Source organism: Candida orthopsilosis (assembly GCF_000315875.1).
Source record: "Candida orthopsilosis Co 90-125, chromosome 4 draft sequence".
Taxonomy (NCBI): domain Eukaryota; kingdom Fungi; phylum Ascomycota; class Pichiomycetes; order Serinales; family Debaryomycetaceae; genus Lodderomyces; species Lodderomyces orthopsilosis.
In genome coordinates, this window is record NC_018297.1 from 214,794 (window position 1) to 241,800 (window position 27,007).

At 38.9% G+C, this 27,007-nt stretch overlaps 16 protein-coding genes and 2 non-coding genes across 18 annotated transcripts; 9 read left to right on the top strand and 9 right to left on the bottom strand. All coding sequences in view use genetic code 12, as the record gives it.

The window, feature by feature from the left end:
• Positions 1 to 15: 15 nt before the first annotated feature.
• CORT_0D01290 (hypothetical protein) lies at positions 16 to 1,347 on the top strand (the record flags this gene model as incomplete). Its single annotated transcript, XM_003869065.1, has 1 exon — positions 16 to 1,347. One exon carries the CDS (start codon positions 16 to 18, stop codon positions 1,345 to 1,347), a length of 1,332 nt encoding a protein of 443 aa, XP_003869114.1.
• Positions 1,348 to 1,349: 2 nt separating this feature from the next.
• Positions 1,350 to 1,838, bottom strand: CORT_0D01300 (Lsm1 protein; the record flags this gene model as incomplete). The annotated part of the gene is made up of 1 exon (XM_003869066.1): positions 1,350 to 1,838. One exon carries the CDS (start codon positions 1,836 to 1,838, stop codon positions 1,350 to 1,352), a length of 489 nt encoding a protein of 162 aa, XP_003869115.1.
• Positions 1,839 to 2,271: 433 nt separating this feature from the next.
• On the top strand, positions 2,272 to 3,264 carry CORT_0D01310 (Gcd14 protein; the record flags this gene model as incomplete). Its single annotated transcript, XM_003869067.1, has 1 exon — positions 2,272 to 3,264. One exon carries the CDS (start codon positions 2,272 to 2,274, stop codon positions 3,262 to 3,264), a length of 993 nt encoding a protein of 330 aa, XP_003869116.1.
• Positions 3,265 to 3,348: 84 nt separating this feature from the next.
• Positions 3,349 to 4,575, top strand: CORT_0D01320 (Arp2 component of the Arp2/3 complex; the record flags this gene model as incomplete). Its single annotated transcript, XM_003869068.1, has 2 exons — positions 3,349 to 3,364; positions 3,416 to 4,575. The coding sequence occupies 2 exons, from the start codon at positions 3,349 to 3,351 to the stop codon at positions 4,573 to 4,575; spliced, it is 1,176 nt and encodes a 391-aa protein (XP_003869117.1).
• A 1-nt stretch (position 4,576) lies between these two features.
• CORT_0D01330 (Mps1 monopolar spindle protein, a putative kinase) lies at positions 4,577 to 6,190 on the bottom strand (the record flags this gene model as incomplete). Its single annotated transcript, XM_003869069.1, has 1 exon — positions 4,577 to 6,190. One exon carries the CDS (start codon positions 6,188 to 6,190, stop codon positions 4,577 to 4,579), a length of 1,614 nt encoding a protein of 537 aa, XP_003869118.1.
• A 217-nt stretch (positions 6,191 to 6,407) lies between these two features.
• CORT_0_Met(CAT)_53 lies at positions 6,408 to 6,500 on the bottom strand. The gene has a single exon. It is a non-coding gene (tRNA).
• Positions 6,501 to 7,554: 1,054 nt separating this feature from the next.
• Positions 7,555 to 7,628, bottom strand: CORT_0_Asn(GTT)_54. The gene has a single exon. It is a non-coding gene (tRNA).
• A 3,562-nt stretch (positions 7,629 to 11,190) lies between these two features.
• CORT_0D01340 (hypothetical protein) lies at positions 11,191 to 11,538 on the top strand (the record flags this gene model as incomplete). Its single annotated transcript, XM_003869070.1, has 1 exon — positions 11,191 to 11,538. The coding sequence occupies one exon, from the start codon at positions 11,191 to 11,193 to the stop codon at positions 11,536 to 11,538; it is 348 nt and encodes a 115-aa protein (XP_003869119.1).
• A 1,126-nt stretch (positions 11,539 to 12,664) lies between these two features.
• CORT_0D01350 (hypothetical protein) lies at positions 12,665 to 15,508 on the top strand (the record flags this gene model as incomplete). The annotated part of the gene is made up of 1 exon (XM_003869071.1): positions 12,665 to 15,508. One exon carries the CDS (start codon positions 12,665 to 12,667, stop codon positions 15,506 to 15,508), a length of 2,844 nt encoding a protein of 947 aa, XP_003869120.1.
• A 743-nt stretch (positions 15,509 to 16,251) lies between these two features.
• Positions 16,252 to 16,946, top strand: CORT_0D01360 (Rpb5 protein; the record flags this gene model as incomplete). The annotated part of the gene is made up of 2 exons (XM_003869072.1): positions 16,252 to 16,326; positions 16,377 to 16,946. 2 exons carry the CDS (start codon positions 16,252 to 16,254, stop codon positions 16,944 to 16,946), a joined length of 645 nt encoding a protein of 214 aa, XP_003869121.1.
• On the bottom strand, positions 16,926 to 17,612 carry CORT_0D01370 (Rib7 protein; the record flags this gene model as incomplete). The annotated part of the gene is made up of 1 exon (XM_003869073.1): positions 16,926 to 17,612. The coding sequence occupies one exon, from the start codon at positions 17,610 to 17,612 to the stop codon at positions 16,926 to 16,928; it is 687 nt and encodes a 228-aa protein (XP_003869122.1).
• On the bottom strand, positions 17,590 to 17,916 carry CORT_0D01375 (hypothetical protein; the record flags this gene model as incomplete). The annotated part of the gene is made up of 1 exon (XM_003869074.1): positions 17,590 to 17,916. One exon carries the CDS (start codon positions 17,914 to 17,916, stop codon positions 17,590 to 17,592), a length of 327 nt encoding a protein of 108 aa, XP_003869123.1.
• A 496-nt stretch (positions 17,917 to 18,412) lies between these two features.
• On the top strand, positions 18,413 to 19,399 carry CORT_0D01380 (fatty acid elongase; the record flags this gene model as incomplete). The annotated part of the gene is made up of 1 exon (XM_003869075.1): positions 18,413 to 19,399. One exon carries the CDS (start codon positions 18,413 to 18,415, stop codon positions 19,397 to 19,399), a length of 987 nt encoding a protein of 328 aa, XP_003869124.1.
• A 6-nt stretch (positions 19,400 to 19,405) lies between these two features.
• On the bottom strand, positions 19,406 to 20,338 carry CORT_0D01390 (Rbk1 protein; the record flags this gene model as incomplete). The annotated part of the gene is made up of 1 exon (XM_003869076.1): positions 19,406 to 20,338. One exon carries the CDS (start codon positions 20,336 to 20,338, stop codon positions 19,406 to 19,408), a length of 933 nt encoding a protein of 310 aa, XP_003869125.1.
• Positions 20,339 to 20,411: 73 nt separating this feature from the next.
• CORT_0D01400 (Rpg1a translation initiation factor) lies at positions 20,412 to 23,051 on the bottom strand (the record flags this gene model as incomplete). The annotated part of the gene is made up of 1 exon (XM_003869077.1): positions 20,412 to 23,051. The coding sequence occupies one exon, from the start codon at positions 23,049 to 23,051 to the stop codon at positions 20,412 to 20,414; it is 2,640 nt and encodes an 879-aa protein (XP_003869126.1).
• A 445-nt stretch (positions 23,052 to 23,496) lies between these two features.
• Positions 23,497 to 24,594, top strand: CORT_0D01410 (Asr2 protein; the record flags this gene model as incomplete). The annotated part of the gene is made up of 1 exon (XM_003869078.1): positions 23,497 to 24,594. The coding sequence occupies one exon, from the start codon at positions 23,497 to 23,499 to the stop codon at positions 24,592 to 24,594; it is 1,098 nt and encodes a 365-aa protein (XP_003869127.1).
• Positions 24,595 to 24,687: 93 nt separating this feature from the next.
• On the bottom strand, positions 24,688 to 25,590 carry CORT_0D01420 (nuclear export protein; the record flags this gene model as incomplete). The annotated part of the gene is made up of 1 exon (XM_003869079.1): positions 24,688 to 25,590. One exon carries the CDS (start codon positions 25,588 to 25,590, stop codon positions 24,688 to 24,690), a length of 903 nt encoding a protein of 300 aa, XP_003869128.1.
• A 70-nt stretch (positions 25,591 to 25,660) lies between these two features.
• Positions 25,661 to 26,995, top strand: CORT_0D01430 (Cdc40 protein; the record flags this gene model as incomplete). Its single annotated transcript, XM_003869080.1, has 1 exon — positions 25,661 to 26,995. The coding sequence occupies one exon, from the start codon at positions 25,661 to 25,663 to the stop codon at positions 26,993 to 26,995; it is 1,335 nt and encodes a 444-aa protein (XP_003869129.1).
• Positions 26,996 to 27,007: the final 12 nt, after the last annotated feature.

Genomic DNA, 27,007 nt, shown 5'->3' on the forward strand with positions numbered 1-27,007 from the left:
CCCACTGTATCCATTATGTCAGTTAAAGACGATATCCCAGCTATCTTTTTAGATAAGGTTTCTCCAAGAGGTCTTGAAGCAATTCAAAAGACAAAGGACTTTGTCGACCAATATTGTATCCCTGCTGATAAGATTTTCAAGGAGCAAATTTCGCAAGACCCAAAAATAAGATGGAAACAATATCCAGCTATCATTGAACCATTGAAGAAAAAGGCTAGAGAGTTGGGTTTGTGGAACATGTTTTTGTCCAAGCATTACAAAGAGGGTCCTCAATTTACCAATTTGGAATACGGATTAATGGCTAGGTATTTGGGAAGATGTCACACTGGACCAGAAGCAACCAACACCAGTGCCCCAGACACAGGTAATATGGAATTGTTTGCTAAATATGGTACAAAGGCGCAAAAGGATAAGTATTTAGTGCCCTTGATGGATGGTAAGATCAGATCGGCATTCTTGATGACCGAAAAGGGGATTTCATCGTCGAATGCATTAAACATTTCAACCACTGCCATTAAGAATGCCCGTGGTAACTATGTGTTGAATGGAACAAAGTGGTTTGCCTCTGGTGCTGGAGATCCAAGAACTGCTGTTTGGTTGGTTATGTGCAAAACAGACAATGATGAAAGTAATATGTTCAGAAACCACTCCGTGTTAGTCATTGATGTCAAGCATGCATTAGCATCAGGTAAGGCTGAAGTTATCAGGCCTTTGAGTATTTTTGGCTACGATGATGCACCCCATGGTCATTGTGAAATCGTTTTCAAGGATTATGAAGTTTCATCTGAATTGATGCCAGAAACGATTTTGGCCGGTGTCGGTAGGGGATTTGAATTGATTCAATCCCGTTTGGGTCCAGGTAGAATCCATCATTGTATGAGAGCCATAGGTGCTGGTGAATTTGCCTTGTTGCGTATTGCTCACAGAGCAAATCACAGAACCATCTTTGGTAGGCCAATGAATAGAAGAGAAGGCTTCTTGATGCAGTATGCCAAGTACAGAATTGAAATTCAAAAATGTTTATTATTGGTTTTGAATGCTGCTCACAAGATTGACATCACTAATGCCAAACATGCACAAAGAGAAATTGCCATGGCTAAAATTGAGACTCCAAAAACAATTTGCGATATTCTCGACTGGGGTATTCAAGTCTTTGGAGCCGAAGGATTCTCTCAAGATACAGAATTGGCACAAATGTATGCTTGGAATAGAACTTTGAGAATCGCTGATGGTCCTGATGAAGCACATTTGGCTCAATTGTCAAGAAGAGAAGCTGCCAAGTTTCCAGAAGTTGATGAGTTTTTCAAGAGTGTTGAATCAAGAGTTGAAGCTATTAGTAAGTTATAAAACTAGTATAAAACAGTTTGTTGAAAGTCATAAATTAATCCTTTTTCAAATAACGTCTTTTGTTTTGATTTTTCCTCTTTTATTAGTTTTTCTTGGTTCAATTTCTGCTCTTGTTCGGCTTGCTCAAAAGGTATTTGTTGTAGAGTTTCCAAATGGTCGTCCTCTCTGTCTATGTCGAGTTCTCCCATCATAACCACATTTTCACCCCTCACTATGAAAACACCTCGGTAAATCTCGCCAAATTTTTTGGGCTCTCCTTCAACGTATATCCTCTCAAATGTGTCTTGGAGAACCAAGTTTGCGAATTGGTCAAACGTTCTTAATATACCGAAAAAGTTTCTTCCGTCTCTTAACAACACAAATATTTTACGGTCAACAGACCCGACAATAGCAGCTGCTGTGGTGAACGCATAACTCTCCAAGTATAAATCTTCGACACTGGTTCCAAGAGGGTCACTAGGTTGCCCCTGCTGCGATGGTTGTTCACTCATGGGGAGTTTATTTTGAGTAGATTCAAAGTTGTCTCTGGTGGTTGATTTTTTTTCATGGCGAGAACGAGATTGATGTTTTCACACACGACCGAGATTACACCAAATTCGGTGGGAGAGTGTGTGTGAGGGAAAGATGCCTGGACTGGAGTGTAAAGAGATCTACTTAAGAGGGTGAAATTGATGTGGAGAGGCTACTATGAAAGTGCCTTTGTGAGGGGTAACACTTTGATAAGCTTAAGAGAGCGTTAGGTTGACTGTGGAAAAGTACACTATGGTAGTTTGAGCTTGAGCCCATTGTCATGCATCGACTTGTCCCAATCATCCACTTCATGTTGCATTCTTTTGGCTCTAGTTGACAACTGATAGGTTTCACTTAGGGTATAAATTTTGCGATGACTGAAAAAAAAAATAGGGTCTTAATAACTTACCAAGGATGACCTTTTTCAACTACAAAGACCACATCGAGGAGGGCGATTTGGTGCTAGCCTTTATCAATAGATCTACAATAAAGCCTATATATGTCAAGAGTGGCGAAATTCTCAACACACGTTATGGTCATTTCCTTCATTCTTCGATGATTGGTATGAAGTATGGTGCACAGATGCGTGGGGCTAAAGGGTATGGGTTTATTCACTTATTGTATCCTAGTCCCGAAATGTGGACCTTGTCATTACCTCATAGAACTCAGATTGTATACACACCAGATTCGTCATATATTATACAGAGGTTGAATGTTCGACCCGGATCAAGAGTTATTGAGGCTGGGACAGGGTCAGCTTCATTTACACATTCATTTGCAAGAACCGTGGGAGAAAGTGGTAAGGTGTTTACATTTGAGTTCCACGAGCCGAGATACTTGGAGGCAAAGACCGAATTGCAAAGCCATGGGTTGACAAACACCGTCATTACTCATCGCGATGTTTGCAATGGAGGATTTAACGTCGATGGCACAATTGACGGTGATGTGGTGTTTTTAGATTTACCGTCTCCTTGGGATGCTATACCGCATTTGGATACAGTCGTTGCAAAGCAGAAGCGAGTGGGGATATGTTGCTTTTCTCCATGTATTGAACAAGTGGCTAAAACAGTAACTGCGTTGGAAGAAAATGGTTGGACAAATGTGGAAATGGTTGAAATTGCTGCAAAGAGATGGGAAGCACGAAAAGAAATGAAGAGAGATGTGAGCAATGCTATCAAAAGGATAAAAGATATACAGGGGAGGAAACAGTATGGCATTGAAAGTAGGAGAGCTGGGCACCCACCTCAAAAATTGGCCAAATCTGACGACTCGTTCAAATCGGCCAGAAAAAGTGCTAAAGTAAAGGAAGGTGAATATGGGTATGAATGGCTTGAAGTGACAAAGACTGAATCGGAGATTAAAAGTCACACTTCGTATTTAACGTTTGCATATAGGATATTGCTATAGAATATTGGTAGCGTAATAAGTCGTTGACATTTTTTTCCAAACCGAACCGAATAATCGAGATAATCAACGGTTCTTCCTCCAAGCATGAGTTCACCAATTGGTATGTATCGCATCCTCTACGTATCCTAGACTGACACTAACCAGAATATAGTACTTGATCAAGGAACTGGGTTTGTTAAAATTGGTAGAGCAGGCACCAATTTTCCTGACTACACTTTCCCATCTATGGTGGGAAGGCCAATATTGCGAGCAGAAGAGCGTAATCTTCTCGTTCCTGATGATATTGAGATTAAAGACGTTATGTGTGGATCAGAAGCAAGTCAAGTGAGGTCTTTGCTTCAGATAAACTACCCCATGGAGAATGGTATTATCAAGAACTGGGAAGATATGGAACACTTGTGGGATTACGCCTTCTACGAGAAGATGAAATTGAACCCTCAAGGACAAAAGATCTTGTTAACTGAGCCTCCAATGAACCCATTAAAGAATCGAGAAACTATGTGTCAGGTCATGTTTGAAAAATACGGATTTGACGGAGTTTATGTTGCCATTCAAGCGGTGTTGGCATTGTATGCGCAAGGATTGAGTTCAGGAGTTGTTGTTGACTCAGGTGATGGTGTAACTCATATTGTCCCTGTTTATGAGTCAGTTGTGTTGAACCATCTTACAAAGAGATTGGATGTTGCAGGAAGAGATGTCACCAGGCATTTGATTAACTTGTTATTCCGTCGTGGTTATGCATTCAACAGAACTGCTGATTTTGAAACTGTACGTCAGATTAAGGAGAAGCTATGTTATGTTAGTTATGATTTAGAGTTTGATTCAAAATTGTCTACGGAGACCACAACATTGGTAGAGTCTTATGAGTTGCCAGATGGAAGGGTGATCAAAGTTGGTAGTGAGAGATTTGAAGCCCCAGAGTGTCTATTTCAACCACACTTGGTTGACGTTGAGCAGCCAGGAGTGGGAGAAACTTTGTTCAACACGATCCAATCAGCTGATGTTGATGTAAGATCCTCCTTGTTCAAAGCAATTGTCTTGTCTGGTGGTTCCTCAATGTATCCTGGATTGCCATCGAGATTGGAAAAGGAGCTTAAACAGTTGTGGTTGACCAGGGTATTACGTGGCGATGCTACTAGATTGGACAAGTTCAAGGTAAGAATTGAAGACCCACCAAGAAGAAAGAACATGGTTTTTATTGGAGGTGCAGTTTTGGCCAACATCATGGCCGATAAGGACCACATGTGGATTTCAAAGCAGGAGTGGGAAGAGCAAGGACCAAGAGTTTTACAAAAGTTGGGACCTAGATAGTTTAGCAATTATAAGTTCTAATCTGATCTATAATGTCATTCACTAATGAGTCGTAGGCTTCGGTCGTGATTCCTTCACCTGAGATTCTCTTATTGTAGCCCAAGTTGACACTTTGATGGACAATTTTAGTGACAAAGTTTTCATCAACCACCTTTGGGTGGAAAAATTCACTGTTTAAGCATTCTTCTACCGTCCAACGATCATTAGGGTCACGAGCAAGGCAGTTGCGCATAAGATTGATGGCACTTTGTGGCACGGGCACATCGCCGATACCTAAATGCGGGTATTGTATTTTGTATTGTGGATTCATAATTGCTAATATCCTCTTTGTGCCGGCTAAAGAAGCGTACGGAGGTCTTCCGTAAATGAATTGATACATGATACACCCACAAGACCATATATCTGATGGCCTACCAACTCTCCAGGTTGTATTTTTCGTTTCCGCCATACTCGCCTCCTCTAACGCCTCTGGTGCCATGTAGTTTGGTGTTCCAATTTGAGACTCTCGGTATATGTTGGCTGTATGGTCAGGTACAGCATTTGCAATTCCAAAGTCGATGATTTTCAAAATCCCTCGCACCATAAGAAAATTTGCCGGTTTCAAGTCACTGTGCACAACGCCTGCATCATGTACATCTCTTACACATTTAAACATTTCCGAAATGTGGTATCTGACAAATTGTAGGTCCAACGGTAGATTCATATTGAGTCTGTTTTGAAACAACATTGCTAAATCAATATCCCCTTTTTCCATTATCAAGTAAATTGATGATTTTGTCACCTCACTGTCGTAAAGCTTCACTACTCGCTTGTAATTTCTCAATCTTCGAAGAAGCTCAATCTCTCCCTTAAATGAGGTAATATCCTCTGTTGAGTTTAAAGTGACTTTTTTCAATGCAAATTGGTGACCATTGGCTGCCTTTATACGGTAAACCTTGGATGACCCGCCTCTTCCTAGTAGCTCCAATTTCTCGTATCTTTTGTTGTTGACAATAAAGGTTCGTGACTCTGCAATGGAAGCTGTGGGTGGAACCACTACTGGTGCAGGTGGTGCTGTGGGAACTGTTGATACTACTGGTGCCATCGCTACTGCTGCTGCTGCTGCTGTTGCTGCTGCCGGGGAATCCTTCTTTGGAGTCACTGGTTTCCTAAACGTATTCGATATATCACTCAATGGGTGGCGTCTGACTGGAGACTTGTTTCTCTCCTCAACGTTTTTCTTAATCAATTCCTCATCAATATAGTCATCTTCTAATGTATTGTTTTGACTTGCTCTCTTCGGCGCCCCTAGCCCCTTGCCATACCGTCTCCTTTTGATGCGATTTTCCGAGCCAGTAATTGTCGACTTCGACGTTGATCCCGACTTGTCCTCCATAAGACCATCTGAGAGTGAGTTTTCCGTAGTTGTTGTTGTATGTCCAAACACAGCAATAAATTTCTTTCTCAAGTCAGTTGATCTCTCAGGAAAGTCTTGATGGTAAATTCCTGTTACTGGGGTGTTTCGTTTTGAATTTAGCATTTCAATGCTATAGGAGCTTAGTGATGGCGGTGGCGCACAAGTATTGTCATCTTCACCCATGCTGTGATTCGATGATGAATGATGATCATATAGCATTGGTTTTTGTTGATGTTTCTGTGATGTACGTTTTTTTTATTTGTTTACAAAAAAAATATTTTGTACAAGCTCGCGTTGGATGGGGTGTACAAGCAGTTTATGAGGAGCGAAGAAGAGTCATAATGCAATGTGAAGTTAGAGTAATCGAAGATTGTGGATAGGTTAAGTGCAGAGTTGTAAATATCAAAAAAAGGAGTATAAATTGGACAAAAAGGTATGCTCCCAGTGAGGTTCGAACTCACGATCTTCTGATGTCACACTACTTATTAAGTTATGAGACAAATGTTCTAACCAACTAAACTATGGGAGCTTTCGACCACTGCGTCATATCAGCGATTTCCAATGAAGGAAATAATTACGAGTTTTTTATTTGATCAATTTTAGTCACGTTTTTGAAAGATAGAGGAGTGTTAAGGGTTTTGAAGCTTTTTTGAGAACTTTTACGGTCTTCAATGTTCTCAAAAAATGCTGAAAGAGCTACGAAGTGGATACAGCTATGTCAAGTACTGATGCATATGGGCAATCACCCACAGGTAGTTATATTCTGATTGCATATGAGACTATGACGGGGTTTCTTGTAGCAAGTGTCATTAAAAGCAGTCCTAATGGCTTATGTAGAATTTTGTGGTGTCGAATAGATATGCCAAATGATAAGGCATCGGATAGAGAAATCATAATTCATTATACTGAGCTATTAGGCTGACCCAGAACCTCGCGAAGAATACAAGATGGAGGTATTGCTTTGTGGTTTCGAAAATTATGATGGTGACACCTCTTTGCTGCAATCTATAACATTGAGCTATCGAAGAGAATAGGTGTTAAATTAAAGTAGTTATGTATTTTACGTCAATAATGTGATGTTAACACAGGTTGCAACTATCCATTATAGTATTCTAAAATACAAGCAACAACACAGCCAAATGCAATTTACCCTGATCTAAAAGCCTAATCAAAAAACAATCTACATTGAGCTTGTGTCGTGCATTGTCAACAGACGCTACTTGTTGTAATCTTTGTTTAAAAAGAGTCTTTTCCCGCAAGCTCTGATTATCCTGAAGTATCCTGTTTTGAGGCTTTTACGTACGTGGGCCTGGTCAGCTTACCATTTCACACATCCACGTGCGATAAATTTTCGAGAATTTACTCTGAAGTTGTTATTTTTTCACAACGTTAAGTGCGAAATGTTGCAAAACAATTCTTGCAACAAAAACTATACCAAAAAAATCACATGCACAGTGTATACAGATAAACACGTGGGAAGGTAGAGACAAAGAGTGGGCCGTAATCCAATGGAAGTACTTTATCATTTCAGAACAGTCAAAAAAAAAAGTGCAGTACACAATGGTTTATATTACAAAAAAGAACGACCAGGGAGAGGATTGAACTCTCGATCTTGTGATTAACAGTCACACGCCTTAACCAGCTTGGCCACCCAGTCAACTGACAACTGCGCTATTGCGCTGAATTGTTGAGCTTTGTTGGAATTATGAAGTTCCTTGACACATGATTCTAGATTACTATGTTTTAAGAACCGTTTCCAAGCCTTGACACATTAGTCAAGATAGCTCACCCTTTCACGACAATTTATTCATTCTCATCTTCTCACGTTAGACAAGTTAAGCAGGTAAGATCATTGTCCGGATAAGGAGTTTACATAACAAGATTAGATGACTATAACAAATTGTTTTAGTTGTTGATACTTTGAAATGTTAATCTTAAAAGTGTGAAAAAATAAAGAATCAAGATCGTCAATGTTTATAATTCACCCTAAAGAGGCTCAATGGAGTTATGGGAAAGGGATTATTAATTAGAATAAGGAATAATGAATGATCAACTGTTTATACCTACTAAGTTTTATCCTAAAGAGAGAATTCGAGATTGGGTTTGTTTGGCTTCTCGCTGGAGTGGCAAGGAAGTTCAGGATTGTTCTCTTTGATTCTATGAAAGATATTTGATTTTAAAAAAGCATAGAATCCCCGCTGGGAATAAAATGAGGATGATAAAAGCCTTGAGTGTTATTTAGATCAGTCAGATCTCGACCAATACATCTTTGGACAGTTAACTCATTTTATTGTAGTACTCATATCAATTAAAAGCTTCCGCTACTTTAATTTGGCATACGTATATTTATTTTGGTTAATTACCTAACCCTACCATTACCAACAATGAGAGAATACAACAGGGTTTGTTGTTTAATCAACTAATGTGTTTGGTTATGAATGAACTTTGTGTGTTTGAAGTTCTGGTCTTTGGGCTTTCTTGTTTAGAAGACTTTTATGTGCTGCCTTGCCAATTGGGTCACCGTATCGGACTTGTGTCTAAAGCGTGATTGGTTCTATTTGGATTACATTGTGAGTTTTTGTTATGAATTTGGGTTATTTGCCGTTAAGAGTACTTCGGTTTAAAAAGATACAGTTTTCCTTAGTTTTTTTATAGTTTCGTGTTTTTAGAAAATCAATTAAATTTCTGCTTAAGTTTCACTTATTCAAGTTCTGTATTTCAGTCTCTGTTTCGTGGCACAACATTGGATATTCCCTCTCAACTACTACAACAAGACCATATTATAAGACAGGATTTGGAGATTCAGGGAAAGTTTGAATCCGAAGGAGCTTTAAAAGACTGCATACCAAAAAATAGAACTTTTTCGAAGTTGTCTACGCTTGTTAGGGGTGGATTGATTTATAATTTCAATATAACTATAAACGGTGACAGTAATATTTATTATGTACGTATAATTATAAACTAAAACTAAAGACTATTCCGATCAGTTCAATAAGTACGACGGAATTCAATATATTTATAGTGTGCGCTGGTATTATCACGTTGGCAATTAGACGTTTATGATAGTTTGTGTTTGACTTGTTTAGCTAAGAGTATAATCATCAGGAGTTCGTGCGCTATGAGAGTTCTTGGTTATACTTAAAACCACTTACGACGAGTTATCGAGAAAGGCATCTCTAGATAGGTGGCTTTAGTGAAAAACTAATGAATTAAATGTTCCATATACCATTCGATTTGGAAATAAAAAGTTAGCAGAGTATGAATGGCGAGATCTATCAGTATCATCCAAGTGTATTCTGGTGATTAATTTTCCAGCTACGAAGCCCATACACTCGTATAGTTTGGTGTCCATATCTGAGCTTCTATATATATTCAACGATTGAAATGAACAGAAGTGATTTTTTTTACGTTTTGCAACCTGAAGGTTTTTTTTCGCAATCGCAACCCAAACATTCATGTTTTTATGTTTTCTAGCCCATTGAAGTGATGGCGCCACAGACAATGTTTTCTACGGTGATTAAGAAGCAAAAACCTCTCTTCCCAGTACCGTCTTTCCGTTGTAGTCAAAATGCACATATTTTTGGGGTTTTCTGGTTGACATCTGACAGTGACAAGCTCATACGATTTGAAAAGACCATCAGATGGAAGGTTTCTTTTATCCCAATTGAAGTAAAATAGTTTATAGATATAAATAATAATGATAAGTAATACATGAAGAACAAAAATTCATAGCGTTCGCTAAGGGACAAACCATTTCGTTGGTAAATTATCTACATTTCAATGAAGTAGCATATAAGTTTATCAATTTCAACAAATGAGATTCCGTAAAAAATCAAGCACTATAGTTTTCCAGTACAGATGAGGAACCTAGAACAAAAGAGATATGGAGCTAGTTAGAAAACGAAAATATGAAAACACCATGGTAACACAAGTAGTACTGATTTCAAGAACTTCTTCACTCCCTAAACAAAGGTTTGGTTATATTTAAGATACTGGAAAGGTATTATAACGTGAACTCTTATAAAATAAACATTTATAATATATAATCAGGACGTGTGAGGTTGTTTTTCACGCCTACTCATCTTTCTAATTCCTTAAAGTAAAAGTACAGCTACAGTGCCTGAAATACTTTGTGCAATATTTTTTATGCACCTGTTTGCATCTCCAGTCATTCCTTGGTCAATTCGTTCGTGATCTATTACAAAGTCAAAAGGCTAGACAAACCAATGGACTAGAGGCTGTGATATTCACCCTTTCAAGAGATGAAATTTTTCCTTAAAAATTTAAAAGATTTCAACTCATTGAAATTCATTTACAAAACGTTTCATATGAGTAGTGAACAATAAGAAGTGGGGAAATTAAGAGATGGGTTAAAGGTATAAAGACAAAGTCTAGATTTCACTAAAGAGTGAAATATATCCGGCTGGCTAAAAGCAATAACTGTTGATGTGGATTGCAAAGTACAAGTGTTGACTCCTGAAAGATCTAATCAGCACCGCAAGAAGAACAACGGAGTACTTACAATGTTCTCCGATTGGTTACACTAAAAGGACAGCAAATCAAGAGCATTTTTTGTTTAATTGTAGTTTTTGTGTACAGAAAAGAACAAAGAGCTTATCGCAATTTGATTGTGCTAACGAAGACAACACATCCTCCCTGGTCCCGTGAAAGGCATGCCATGAAGCCCAGGAGCCGCGTTGTCGGTTTAGCCCTGTTTTGAAAAGGTGGGACACGAGTAAATATGTCGTCGTAAATTTTTTTGATGTTTTCATCGTATAACCCAAAGAAAAGGAGTCTGAGCTATTTTCTCAATGTATAATCGTGTGGGGTGATTTTGTTAGTCACAAAATAAAGCAACAACATTTTTCTATTGATTTATTATTTTGTTCGTTTGTGTTAGTTTAATTTTACTCCGCTTTAAGGAAGAAAACAACTACCATTTTCTCTCTCATACGACTAAAAACCGTTTGTAGAGGTAAAAAGTAAAAGGATTCAACGAAAGTATAAATAGTAATTTGAATCCTCAAAACTCGTTCGCCCACTTTTTCAACCTTTTTCCCTTTCTTTTTTGCTTTCTTTCGCAATAGGTATTTTTGATTCACAATTAGGTAAGTAAATACAAGGGCAGAGTCCGGTACTATTGAAACTTGATACTAACAACAATTCATGCCTTTTAGTACACATTTACACCGCAAGAAAACTCCGAAAAACTATCCACAATGATCCATAACAACCACATCGATAAGAGAAAAATGTCCAACACAATGGACAAAGATGAGATTAAAGCTGCGATATTGAACGTCGAACACGAGGATGATATTGAAGAAATTGCTGAGGAATTTGAGATTGAAAACATTGCACGCCATGCCGAGGAAATTGAGCCAGACACCATCGAGGAGTTAGCTAGAAAGAACAAGGCGATGGAAATGATTCAAACATTTTTGCAGCAGGAAAATATGGAACTCAAGAAATCATACCAGGAACTTAGTAAGGAGAACCAAGCATTGAAGAAAGTCCTCAAGAATGACTTTCAATCAAATTATAGGTACATCAAGAAGGACTACTAATGGTATGATGATGCTAACGATGCTAATGATGCTAATGATGCTGATGATGCTGATGATGCTAATGATGCTGATGATTTGTGATGAGTATTCTATAGTTTTATAATTTTTCATAGTTTTTATAGTTTTTTTATAATTTGTGAATCTTTATAACATTGAAACTTGATTGTAGATACCATAACCATTTTATCAATTTGACCAAAGTCTAAGGTAAAGGTGAAAAAGTGGATTTTGTTACGCAAGTGTTTATGCATCTACCACGTGATCTACCTTAATCCATTTTTCGAGAACTTCAATCAGAGAAAAAATTGGTTGCAAAACCCATTTAGCTTGCACAAGGAACCCAGTCGCTAGAAATATTTGCCCATATTGTCCAGTGCTATCGACGAAAAGTGTGTCGCATCGAGAGGCTTATTTTTTTGGGACCGTACACTTTTCTTTCCTGAATAGCCACACCCCAATTTGTCCATACTTCGATTCTAGAATTATAGTATTTGCAGCCAGTACAGTTTCATCATATCACTCTATGTTGTCGAATACTATTAACATAGCTTTTTTCCTCCGTACTTAATAGTAGGGCGACCACACGAAGACAGAAGTATTAAAACGCTACCAATCAATTTATAAAAATGCTTTGTTTCTCCAGAGTGTTTCTAATGAGTCCATATCTCGAGTATTCTACAATATAGCCCAGAGGAGGAAGTTTGGGTTAGTCGCGTAAAGATGTATTGTACAAATTATTGTGGAATCAGATAAAGTTCAAGATGACACCTAACTAAGATACGTTCTGACTTGAGCGTTAAATCAACTTCCAATAGGATTGAAACTAGCTAAAGCTAACGGGTAGTCAGTATAATGTTATGGGGCGGGTTATTTACCATGAATTTTTTCAGTTTCAATGAATGAATTTTAAAGTAAAAAATTTTGGCTGCGAATTGGAGTCGCATAAAATTTTCTTTCTGAGATTCTTACATTGGCGTTCGACACGACTTTCACCTTTTTTCAATCAACTGCTTTCCATCATTTCTAAGTAATTTGTCACCCTTTCCCACCTAACGTACATCCCCATCTGTTTTCCATTGTCAAGTAGCTTGAAACTAGTTTCAACTCAAAATTTGCATCTGAAACTATGTCCACCACCAAAAAAGGCATTTGCTATCGAATTGGAGATTCATCATCCTCCCACATTTTGCCGATAAATCAAATCATCTACTCCCCTACTCAACGTGAATTGTTTACTGCGGGAAGGGATGGGTCGGTAAAAGTGTGGGAGAATGGTGACGGTGGTCTGTTTAGAAGCAATGAAGATCAAACCCGAAATGAAAGGGAGCAGTGTTTGAAATTGGAACAAGCGATTTCAGGCCGAAAGGTCCAATACGTTTTTCCAGTGGATGCTATTCACTTGAAAGGTTCAGTTCAAATTCACAATGATTGGGTTAATGATATCGAATTGATTGAGACTGAAAACACTATAATAACTTGCAGCTCTGATTTAAGCTGCAAATTGTTGAACACTAAGCTCCAAGAAACAACAACTCTCCCGCCCATCCATACAGATTATGTTAAAAGGGTGGTAGCTACTCAAGATGGATTTGTTTCAGGTGGTTTGGATAAGAAAATCATCAATTGGGACCTTCAAAAGTTGCGCGCTGTGCTGGTAATGGATAATGAATGTGGAATATATTCATTATCTAGCGAATCAAGAACAGTCGCAACTGGGGGGCAGAGCCTGGTTGTTAATTTGTATGATGTTCGATCCACAACGAAAATAAGATCACTTATTGGACATCAAGGAATGGTGCGCTGTCTCCTCCAAGATGGCCATTTCATCTTGTCAGGAGGCAGCGATACCACAATAAAGCTTTGGGATTTGCGCACGTTCAAAGTGTATAAAAATTTTGACATTCATGATTTTCCAGTGTGGGCCATGCTGGGAGATGCTAAATGCTTTTACTCAGGAGATCGGGGTGGTAATATTGTCAAGACCGATTTGTCAAATTTGTTTGTTAATAAAACTGATAGGTATTTCGAAAATACATTTACAACAAATGAATGCACCTCTATTGATGAACAATTGGGGATTTCAACAATAATTGCCAAGAATGAGTCGCCAATTTTATCAATTTGTCATAATGAGGATTCAATTTTTATTTCAGATTATGATTCATTAAGTAGATATGTTAACCCAGATACTTCAACGCTTGCCCAATATCAGTTCTTGAAAACGTGCCTTGATTATTCACCCAGTGATGATTTACTGGATGAAGCACAACCAAATGATGATTTGAATTCAATGTTTTATGATTTGGTGAGTCATTTATCGGTTGATACAGCAAATAATGAGTTGCAGAGTAATTACTCCGTTGAGCAAGAAGAGCCAACTGAATCATATAATTCTATGTTTCTCAATGTCAATGGAGGACCATCGACTGAATTTGTCAACGCATATCAACTGGATCTTACTGTATCGGACGAGTTTGTTGACACCACACCAATTGAGATTTTGCTCAATCCGACTGATCAAATCACGCCAATTCCATTCAATTTAAAGCCTATTGCAAGGTATGAGATTGTTCCGCATAGTGTTGTTTCAAAAAGGATACTTAATAATAAACGACAAATAATGGCATTGTATTTGAATGGTGATATTCGCATGTGGGATATTTTAATTTGCAAAGAGTTGAAAAATTTTCCAAGCCGCCATGGGAAACTCCTCACAGGGAAGGAATTGGAGTACCGACTTAAGGAAATGGATGATTTGGTGCAGCAATACCAGAGTCTGGATACTCTCAACAATTGGTGCGAAGTCGAAATTAAAGCGGGAAAATTGTTGGTTACTATAAAGGATACATCTGTGATGAACGTGGAGATTTACTATGATGACATGGTAAAGGATTACCCGTTCCTTGCCATAGATCATCCTGAAACAATTGCACGAATGGGTAATCACAAAATTGCTGTTGGTGATGACGATCGGTTCCACCTTGGGTTGATTTTGTTGAATTCGATTTTCCATGGGTATACCATGTATGAATGGGTGTTTGATGAGTTATTACGGGAGGAAATTCGCCTACAGAAACCAAGTGATAGTGATAGTGTCACCAGTAGGTTAAAGAGTTGGCGAAAATCTTCCAAAAGAAGTCTCACTGAAGCATCACCAATAAACTCAGCCAATGTTAGCGTTAACGAGATGCCCATCAATCCACCACTAAGTGAGTTTCTTAATACACCAGAGGAGAATTTGGCAAAGGCGGTTCCCCAGTACAATGACACCATCATGTGTTTGTTACAGGCAAACAAAAGGATATATCAAGAGAGGCCGAAATCAGGCGAATCAGTTCTACGAGTCAACCACGTCAACCCATGTTTAGCCTCTGATGAAGATGAGTTGAAATATTTCCCCGTCATCAATGCCAAACATTTCCCACTGGATATGAATGTGATTTTATTTGAGTATTCACCAGAATTGGGCAATTACCGTGATTTGAGCTACTTTAAAATTAGTGACATCAATAACCTACCTGAGTTTCCTCAACAAGAACTCATCAATGAGTTGCGTTGTTCAATACCACGTTGGATTGGACAACCAATCCTCTACAATCGATTCAATATCAAAGAGTCACCGAAGATTACTTTCCGTTTGCTTGAAGTAGATTATTTCAACCTACCACCAACAGTAAAGATTGGAGGTAAGTCACAACGCAAGATCAAATCCCTACCAGCTTTGGAGAGTAGTATCAAGTTGACATCACATAACATGTTGAGGGTGTCAAAGATCCTATATTTTCTCACCGACAAGTTCGAAGCTAGTACAAAAGAGATGAAGGATAAGAAGTTGAAACCAACAGATTGGCTAGTATTGGAATGCAAGGGACAAGAGCTTAGCAATTCAATGACGTTGCAAACGATCAAGACAAAGATTTGGAAAAGCAGCACTGATATTGAGTTACGTTTCAGGAGAAAATTTGATTAGATATTGCAGGTTAATGCGATTTTATTTCAACTAATTTATATGGTACAAACTGAGAAATCAAAGACTTCTTAAGCTTATAGTTCTCTTGATAGTTTGATTCCTTCAACAACCGAGTATATGATACTACTTCTTCATATTCTTTTGCTCTATTTCTCACCGGAAATTGTGAACGAACGGACTTTCGTAGTATAACTATCGAAAGTCATTAAATATACGAACCTCTTTAGTATTATCATCGAAAATTAAAGCAAAGTAGACCCATGAAGCATGGTTTTGGAGGTAATTATACACTATGAACTGTTATACAATATAGCATGGTACATCAGCATGATCTAGGACATATTGCAGCTGGAGAGAAGTGTTGCCCAAATCATAGAGTCCTGCTTTTCAGTCTCTTAGAATAGAAAGCGAAACAGAGCTTATCTAGAGTAAGATGATGCAAATTGAGGACGTTCACAACACTCACGATAAAAACTCCTTATTGATAAACCCTTTCTATCGCTACACATAAAATTCTCACATCTGTACAAACAGGGGCCACTTTTAGGCATAAAGTGAGCACCATGGTCACTGTCCATTTGAACACCTAGATAGTGCCACTTCCATTTCCCGTAGATCCTCTTCTAGTCGTGCGTAGCTCAAACTGTACAAAATAATTTTTTTTTCAACTCTCATCACATCACCAACATCACCAACATCACCAACATTACCACTACCAACTCCCCCACCATTAACTCCCCGCCATGGACGACAATGACAGAGCCATCTCCCGTTTGTTTAGGACGTACAAGACGGTAAAAGAAATGGTCAAGGATAGAGTATGTACCAAAGATACTATTTTATGAGCTCTATTACTAACTCCTCTCAGGGCTATTACATATCCCAAGAAGAACTCGAAATGACTTTGGAGCAGTTTAGGTCCAAGGTATGTAACTCCATGGGAGAGCCACAACGTAAACTCATGTGCTTCCAAGCCACGCCTAATGCTGAACAGTTGGAGAAATTCCCTGATATGGGATCCCTTTGGGTTGAATTTTGTGACGAGGCTAGTGTTGGTATCAAAACGATGAGGAATTTCTGTATACATATAAGTGAGAAAAACTTTAGTGTCGGTATATTCATCTATCAAAATGGTATAACTCCAAGTGCAAACAAATTGATCCCGACTGTGCAGCCAGCAACAATTGAAACTTTCCAAGAGAATGATTTGATTGTAAATATAACTCATCATGAATTGGTACCAAAACATATCAAGTTGAGTAGGGACGAAAAAAAGGAGTTGTTGGAGAGATATAGATTAAAGGAGTCACAGTTGCCGCGAATTCAAAGAGAAGACCCAGTTGCTAGATACCTTGGGTTGAAAAGAGGTGAAGTGGTGAAAATTATTCGAAGATCGGAAACTTCTGGACGTTATGCATCATATAGAATCTGTTTGTAATCTTGCGCAAAGTACGCTATCTTGAACACCTGTCCACCAGGACGCATCTGTAAGACAGACACTAGTAGATGGAGACACTTGGACACCTTGTTCTCCGAGGAATACAGGAGCTACAGTGATAATAATACTGTCAACAGTCTTTCCGAGTAAAGAATTAATCACACGAGCTCCGCCTTCAACCATGACCGACTTGATACCCAATTCATACAATTTGTCAAAAATGATTTCCCAATTGTCTCCACCTAGTAATGGCAATTTAACGACACCCTCTTTCTCCACCAGCTCATCAACAAGAATATACGGTGGTAATCCTTCACCAGCGTCACAAATTTTTTTTAAAGTCGATGTATTGTAATCCCACCTGCCTGATGGATCCACCACAATTGGTCTGATTTTACCACCCCCATAGCGACAATTCAATTTCGGATCATCTGCTAAAACTGTACCCACACCAACAAGTATCGCATCATGTTTTGACCGAAGGTAATGCGTCATTGTTTTTGTTTCCAAATGGGATAATTTAGTCTGTACGCCAGGCTCAGCGGCAATTCTCGAATCAATCGATTGTGCATATGTCAAGGTGATAAATGGTCTTCTATTGATGGGCTTGGGGAGGTATGGCTCCAAAAATGGCACAAGTGACTCAGGAAGTGGAATCAACGACATTGTTGTTTGTATCTTTTTTCTTTCTCTCCTTTTCCATTTCGGCGTCTCTTATAAGTTGTTGATCACGTAGGAAGCGTAGCTTCTCTCGTTGCTTCCAGTTTTCATACTCCAATTGAGGATCCAAGTCATCCGTATCATCAACGTCATATCTGTCTTCAGTGTCCTCTTTTGTACCCTTCAGTTCCAATTGGGAAAGCAAGACCTTACGGGATGCATTAGTACTCTCACCCTGTTGCTTTTTCAGAACATATACTGGCTTAGCAATCTCATCCTCAGAGGACGATTCAGATGAGGATTCTGACATGAGGAAAAGATGTGGAAGCAGAAGATTTTTCACATGCAAAAATTTGCGCGTCAATATAACACAGCTGGTTATGCTGACTGCTTACAAAATTGAAAGATATTCTTGTTATCTCTACTAATCTTGATATGATTCGACGATGCTATTCAAGTAAAGAACTAGTCATTTAGTTTTCTGTTCCAGAAACAAAAGACCTTGTGGCCTCCAGACAGTACTTACATCCTAACATGGGTTTAGCTTCAATGGTTCCGGTTGACACTGATAGAATACTACAATTATGCACCTATTTCAATGTATATACTTACATCCTAAAACAAGTTGGCTTCGAGTAGTAACTTGTTGATAGATTGATACATGCTCCTCTACCGTAGACTCTCCTAGTCGCCCCTCCCCACCTTATTGTTCATCCTTATTGTTCCCAAACGCGTATAAATTCCTTAATTCATCCAAAAAAAAAGTTTTCCAATTTATTTATCTTCTTCTGTTTACACTTTAGACCATGGCTTTTACTTGGGATACACCATTTGGCGTCAAATTATGGCCCATCTTTAATGAGTTAGTATCTACTGCAACTGGGGGCAAATTTATCCCTGCCGAGTTTCGCTTTGTGCAAGGGGAGTTGCCGCTTTCAACTTTGCACCCAGTGTTGTTGTCCATCGCTAGTTACTACATTGCCATTTTTGGCGGTAATTATTTATTCAAGAAACTCCAAATCAAACCATTTGTGCTAAATGGGTTATTCCAAATTCACAACTTGTTCTTGACTAGTTTATCATTGACTTTGTTGACATTAATGGTTGAGCAATTAGTGCCCATAATTTACCATCATGGATTGTTTTATGCCATTTGCTCACCAAAAGCATGGACCCAGGAGCTCGTCTGCTTATACTATTTAAACTACTTGACCAAGTTTGTTGAGTTTATTGACACTGTCTTCTTGGTGGTGAAGCAAAAGAAATTGACATTTTTGCACACCTATCATCATGGTGCCACTGCTTTACTTTGCTACACCCAATTGATTGGTGACACTTCCATCTCATGGGTTCCAATTTCATTAAATTTGGGTGTGCATGTTGTTATGTACTGGTACTATTTCCTTGCTGCTAGAGGAATCAGAGTTTGGTGGAAGGAATGGGTGACTCGTTTCCAAATTATTCAATTTGTCTTGGATTTAGGATTTGTTTACTTCGCCACTTATCAAAAGCTTGTGCTCCACTTCTTGCCAAACTATACTGATATTCTCCCAGTTTGTGGCGATTGTGCAGGTAACTTATACTCTGCTTATTCCGGTTGTGCTATTTTATCCTCCTACTTGGTGTTATTTATTGCGTTCTATATTGACGTTTACAGAAGAAAGTCATCAAAAAAGAGTAAAATTGTTAAAGCTGTTCACGGGGGTGTTGCTGCTCAAGTGAATGAATATGTTTACGTCACTGGTAGAGAAGCCACTCCAGTTCCAGAAGAGAAAGTGCGTTCTAGAAAATAGATAATATTAGACATCTTTATAAAATGGTATACTCTCTGCAGCTCCTGTCTTTTGAATTGCCAAGCTGCTAGCTTTAGTAGCGAAATTAACAGCCTCTTCAAGATTCTGCCCTAATGCTAAATTAGAAACAAGCGCACCAAAAAATGTATCACCTGCGCCAGTTGTGTCAACAACGGAATCAACCTTTTTGGCGGGGATAAATGTAGGTTCGCTTTCCCCGTTGTAAAAGATACTTCCCTCGCTGCCCATGGTGATAACAACCGTTTTGACATTCCCTTGATGAAGAAGCTTTTGAATTTCCACTGCCAACATGTCAAACAGCGTCACAGTGCCTCCCAAGAGATGCCTTGCGACGTCTTGCGCCTCTCCCTCATTGACAATCAAAAGGTCTATCTTGGATAATATTTCATTCGTAATCAACTCTGGCTTGTATGGGGAAGGATTGTATGCAATATTAATATCTGGCCTGTTTTTCTTTAGCCAAGTGATGCTCTTGGCAGTATCGGGATACTCATTCTGCAACACAACAAACGAGTCATCTTTGAAGATGGATGCATATTCCTCATCAGACAACTTCAATTCCCCATTTGCCCCCAGTGTGATTAAAATTCGATTTTCACCACTCTCCTCGACAATAATGACAGCCACTCCCGAAGACCCATCAACTGTTTTCACGTTTGACACATCAACTCCGGAATCAACAAGACACTGCTTCAAGCTCGCTCCAAATTGGTCTGTTCCCACCTTGCCAACCATTCTTGTGTTAACCTTACCGTCTGGTGATAATCTTGCCACAGCAATTGCTTCGTTCAAACCTTTGCCACCCATATGCATTTCAAATGAATTGGCCTGGTAGGTCTCGCCACCTTCTGGCACCTTGTTGGTGAACGTAACCAAGTCGTAATTGAGGGACCCTATAACTGTAATTGTCGGTGTCATTGTAGAGGAGTTCCAGTAAATAAACTAAATTCAAATTTTTCGCATTCGCATCAAATTCTATGCATCTACCTATTTACGCTAATTTTCCTTCCCTCTTCAACTTCATTCTTTGAGCGAATGTCAATGGTCCAGCTGGTTTTGCTTCTTGAGCGGCGGCTTGTGCTGCCATTTCATCCCTCTTTCTTTGCAACTCTTCATCCTTTTCTCTTTGCTTTCTCAATTCTTCCTTTAACTTGGCATGTTCAGCAGCTTGAGCCTTTCTTGCTGCTTCCTCTGCTTGTGCTTTACGCTCCCTCTCCTTTCTAACCTTTAATTCTTCAATACGTTGCCTCTTGACCTTTTCAATTCTCTCTTGCTTAGCCTTTTCGAACTTTTCATGAGCTTCTTGCTTCAATCTTTCTAATTTTGCAGCATTCTTGGCGTCAAGTTCAGCTTTGAAGGCAGTGTAGTCAGGCAACATACGTTCAAAACGTTCCTTCAAAGCGATAGCATTATCAAAGTCTTTCTTTGCTTTGGCAATCTTGGCATTCTTGGCAGCTTCATAGTTCTCAATCTCCAATGATCTTTGCTTTTCCGCTTCAGAATCCAATAATTTCAATTCATGTTGTCTATATGCTCTCTCCAAGTAGTCTGCCTTTTTAAAGGTAACCTTCAACTTCTCTTCTAACTCCTTTCTATCTTTATTCAATTGTTCAACTTGCATCATCTTCAACTTACCAGCGTCCAAATCTTTCAAGTTGTTCAAATCAACCTTGATGATACCCTTGGCATTAATCTCCTCAGCAAGTTTTCTCTTTTCATTCTCTTGAATCAATTCACGTTCTTTTTGTAATTTCTCCAATTTCTTACGCTCTTGCTCTTGGACTAGTCTTTCCTGTTCTGCCTTTTGTTCAGCAGCAATTCTCTCCTGCTTCAATCTAGCTTGTAATTCCTCCTCCTCACGTCTACGCTTCTCGGCCACAATCTTGCGTTCCTCAATAATCTTGGATCTATCAGCGAGAGCTTGCTGTTCGCGGACCAAATCAGCCATAGCACGATGCAATGCCACTTCTTGCGCTTGCTTACGACGAATTTCAAATTCTGGATCAATAATTTGAACTGATTCAGCAACAGTGGCTGCCAACTTGCTAATTTGAGTACGAACGATTTCAGCTGGCGAGATTTGCAACTTGCGAGTAGATGCATTGGTAACGTCTTCAAATGGACTAGATCTGAAGGAAACAACTCCAGCTTCATCATCAATAATTAAGGTAAGCAAATCATCCTTAACGGCATTGACAATTAACTCCTCAACCTCCAATTCGGATAAAGAGTATTGCAATCCTTTGAATACACCCAATGATACCAAAAACTCCAATTTGACAGTGTCATAAACCTGTGAAACCTGTTGAAAGATTTTGATTAAGATAACCTCAGTCAAGGTTGGGATGTATTTCTTAAACTCATCGTCAGATTCGATAGCCTTAAATATTTCTACGACTTCCTTCTTCACCGACAATGGTTGAAAATCGTCCTCTTCCAACAAGTCAAACAATTGCTTAACTGGTCCATCAACATATTTAATAATCCCTCTTTGAACAATAGATTTAATCAAGCCATCTCTTGTAGGCACTTGAGTTAAATTCAACAATGAAGACAATTTTGAATTCTTTGCTTTATGATCGTCGGCATCTTGAATGGCATTTTGAGAAATGGCCAATGTAGACAACACCAAAATCGAAGCATATCTCTTCAATTCCTCATCGGTAGCTTTCGGTGATTGTGAATACAAGTTGAAAAACTTGTTCCAAGCAGCAGCGTGAAACAATGTGTTATCTGAAACAGCAAAAATTCTAGCAAGGTTTTCATAATAATTGGTCATCATAGTTGGCTTTGGTGCCTTTTTGGAAGCAGTAATTAAACTATGCACATCATCAACTGATCTAAAGGACTCTTGCCATAATTCCAACTTGACAGCGATATTCAACTGAGAAAATCTTTGCTCTAAATAACGTTGAACAGTGTCAGAGTCAGACAAGTCAATAGCATTGTTAGATGAAGTTTTAACCTGGGTGGTGACTGTTTGCATATGAACCCTCAACAATTCACACAATCTTCTAAATTCTGCCTTCCTCTTAAAGTTTAAGCAAAACTTAAATGCCTGGTTAACAATAGCAGAATAAGTAACTTCCAATTTTGAATTGTTTCTTAAGATATCCAAACAGGCTCTGAAAGCTTCCCACAAGAACCTCAACCATGGAGTAACCAATTCTCTTTCAGTACGGTCAGCAGTGTCAGTATTTGAAACGGCGCTCAACAAAATAGATTCTGGAGTCTGAGCTGTTTCCAAGTCATCCTCAGCAGTTTCCTCTTGATCAATTTTAACATCGGCCTTGGCTTGTGCTTCATCCAACTTGGCTTCAGCTAAAGAAATAAATTTACGAACAATAGTTTGAACTGATTCCAATCCATGTTCAGACATTTGAATGTTTTTCTTATACTGGTGCAAAGCATCTTTGGCCAATTTACCTTTCCTTAATTCAACAGCCAATTCAATGAGCAAATTAGCTATAGGCTCTAAATCTTCCACTTGCAAGTAACGAATTCTTCTTGAAGTGATGAGCTCATACAAGGTATCCAAAGCGGCTTCCTTTTGCCCAACGGCGATCAAATCTTCTGCACGCTTCAAAACATTTTCCGGACGGAAATTGTGACTCTTGTGAGCTGGTGGCATGGTAAAGTCGTTGTTGTATGATGGGTAGTTCCTTGAAAAATTTTCAAAGATTGGAAAAATAAAAAGTAAATCAAAAAAGTCGTGTGGGTTTACCAAAACATCTCATGGAGATGTAGAGGTGACGTGAATACCAACGAAATGTTGGTGATGGAAGTAGGATTAAAAGGTTATGTCTTTACATATTATTCAGCTTCAGAAGCGGTAAAGACGACTGGTGTGATCTTTATCTGGAAAACCTTTTGGGGTTCCTTCGAGATTGATTCAAAGCGTACACCAAAAAGTCTTCGAGATCACCCTACAACTCCCCAAGATGGATTTATTTGAGGTTACAGCTTCGTCCAAAACTCAGATCAGCTTTGCTCCTCGGAAACACTTTTGCAGGACCCATTAGAATATTAGAACTGTATGATTTACCGCAATTGTCGAGGTATTTGCTCCATTGTTGATGCGTTTGCCTCTTTTGATATCCACACTCGTACAACACCATTCTGAAACTGCAATAGATGATCATTGCGGGACTGGTTCTTCACCTACATACGTTGTGGATCTGACGTTTCATGCGCCACAAAAGTGTTGCATTGCTATTCGCGTGAACAGCAACCCAACTTTGTGTCACGACCCAGTATATATAAAGAGGAACAACCCCAACACTTTCTCTATTTCTCTTCAATTCTCTTCAAAACCAAACCACTTAGAAATGTTCCGTAAATCAGCTATTAGATCAATCAGACCAATTGTGTACAGACCAGTTGTCATTTCGAGAAATTATGGTATCGTTGATGCCGCTACCCAAGCTGTGTTTGGCAAAAAGGGTTTAGAGGAAAAGAAGCGCAAGGAAGGGGAGTTAGAAAACAAAGCTCAAAAAGTGAACTTGGATGGTGGTAGAAAGGCTGCCAGCAAATTAGATGACGCACAGGATGCTGCCCAGGATGCCAAAGAAACTGCAAAATCAAACCTTGAAGATGCTAAAGACGGTGCCCAGTCTACTTTTCAAACTGCTGCTGAAACTGTCAAGTCTGCCGCTGATACTGTCAACAAAAAGACCGGAAAAGTCTTAGCTGATAGCATTGATGCCGCTCAAAAAAATGTCAATCCTTCCGATCTCGCTGATAAGGCGAAATCAGCAGCTGATACCATCAACAAAAAGACCGGTCAAGTTCTTGCTGATGGTATTGATACTGCTCAAAAAACAGTTAATCCGAATGACATCGCGGACAAGGCAAAATCTGCAGCTGATAAAATAAACAAGAAAACAGGTGAAGTTTTGGCCGACGGAGTGGAAGCTGGTGAAAAAATTGTAGGTACCACCAAGGAAGCTGCCGAAACAGCCAATAAGAAGACTGGAAATGTGCTTGCTGATGGCGTGGAAAAGGGGGAAGAGTTGGCCAACAAGACTAAGGAAACTGTTGATAATGTGGCCGAAGACGCCAAACTGCATCAAGCTAAGCAAGAGGTTAAAGAAAAAACCAAAGGATACGAAAGTTTGCAACACAAAGGTAGCAATGTTGAACGTGAACAACAACGTCCAGATGATGGGGTGTAGGAGCAGTTTAGATCTATAGGTGTTATATTGTATGCAACTGAAAGAATGATGTTACATGCTATACAGAAGATTCAATCACGGACTAGCTCGTCTCTATGGGGCTGGAAATTGATGTTCCATTTCTTTCACTGATTTGGCCAAGTTATCCTTATCTATTAATATGATACTCAATTTAGGATCAATTCCGTAATCAGTAAACACTCTCCTTGAATCCGTTTCCTGCTGACTCTTGTTCTTATAATCAAATATCCCTTTGTAAGTTGCATTTGACTCCAAAATTTGATCCTCTAAATGGAAATAATCAAACTCAACTGGTTTTTGTTCACTGGTTTTCCTCTTTTTACCTTTCTCTTCGTCATCATCTTTTTCTACAGCATCAACTAATTGATACACTTTAGATATTATCAAATAGTAATCGAAATTGAATTTTTCATTTGCATTCTCCGCTTTTTGCATTTCTTCCTGTAACATTTTGTACATTGGAGGTACTACTTCAATTGGCATATTTATCAATCTTTCACTTACAATTAGACCAACTTTTGGAGACCTCCCGGCTGTGCTTGGTTGCAATAACTTTTTCAATGTGATATTAAACTCTAGTATGTTCTTTGTTTGACTCAATACATATTCAATCAACTGCTTTACACTTGGCAGGGTCAAGTTATTCGATATACTGAAAACACTCAAAAGTGCATAGGGATCACTTTCTTGGCCTTCAGTTTTAATCGTAGTACCTACTGAGTTCTTTGTCAATATCAAATTGGAGATCCCACTAGTATCAAATTCACCATGATCATCCCCAAACAACTGACGCAAAAAGTTCTTTATCGCATGGAAATCAACATCAGGATTTAAATCAAAAAAATCAAAGTCGACATTGACGGTTTCTTGCATGTCGACATCACCGTCATTTTGTTGTTGGTCTAATTCATTATCTGATTCGTCAGTAGAACTGACATCTATATCAGAATCTGACTCTATTTGTCTCTTGCTCATGGGTACTTAGTTGAATGAAGAGTAGAGTTGATGTTTTTTTTTTTCGAAATTTTGCGATGATCATTAAGAGATGTCGCTAGTGCAAGGATACTCAAGCTCGGAAGAGGAGATAGAAGAGAAGACGGATGGGGTAAATCACAAAAGACAGAAAACTCTGACGTCTATATTTCAAGAGATTGCTTGCCCAACAACTTCTGATGAGAGCTTTCAACAATCAAAGCTCAAAGAAGCCAAAGCCAAAGCCAAAGCAAAAGAATTGAAACTACGACGCAAAATGAATGGAGGTGATCCCTGGTCATCAATCCGTTCAGAAGAGGTACAAGTGTTTCAACCAGGTGAGCCAGTGCAATTACAAGAGGAAGATGATGAAGAGCTTGATAAATTCAAACCAACTTCCCAATTTGTTGGATCAAATGAGCTTGATTACCAAGGTAGGACATTCATGCATATACCGAATGAGCTCACAAAGCAAGCACCTGGCGATCAAGAATGCTTTGTTCCCAAACTGGTGATTCACACATTCCCCAGGGCGCATCCAAAAGGTGTCAATAAATTACAATTCTTCCCACAATCTGGGCACCTTATGCTATCTTGTGGGAACGACGGATCGATAAAGCTATGGTCCGTGTATGATGCATTTGAACTATTGCGTATTTACAAGGGCCATAATTTGGCAGTCAAGGATATATCATTTAACTCCACCGGTGACAAGTTTCTCAGTTGTGGGTTTGATAAAGTTGTCCGTTTATGGAATACCGAAACTGGCGAAGTTATAAAAACAATTGAAACCACCTCAACACCAAATGTAGTCAGATTCAATCCAAGCAACGAGTCTGAGTTTATTGTTGGCTTACTGAATCATAAAATAGAACACTACGATCTAGTAGCTATTCATAATCCAATACAAGTATACGATCATCATATTGGTGCCATAAATGATCTACTTGTGGATTCAGAAACATTCATCTCCACTTCCGATGACAAATCAGTTCGGGTATGGAAATGGCAAATCAACATTCCAATAAAGGTCATTTCCGATCCTTCGCAATTTTCAACTCCATCAGCAAAGAAGCATCCAAAAGCAAACTACATTGCTTTACAAAGTATGGATAATAGCGTCAAAGTGATCCACTCAACAGGGAAATACAAATGGAACAAAAATAAGCTTTTCAAGGGGCACCAAAGTGCAGGATACGGTATTGAAATCGAGTTCTCTCCTGATGGTAAGATCCTAATGAGTGGTGATTCGCGAGGGTATGCAGTATTTTGGGATTGGCAAAGCAAGAAAATCGTAAACAAGTTAAAATTGAGCACATTGCCGATCAAATGTATCACTTTCCACCCATTAGAGACAAGTAAAGTAGCCATAGCTGGAACTAGTGGTGATATATACTACTGTGATTAAAGAAATACAATT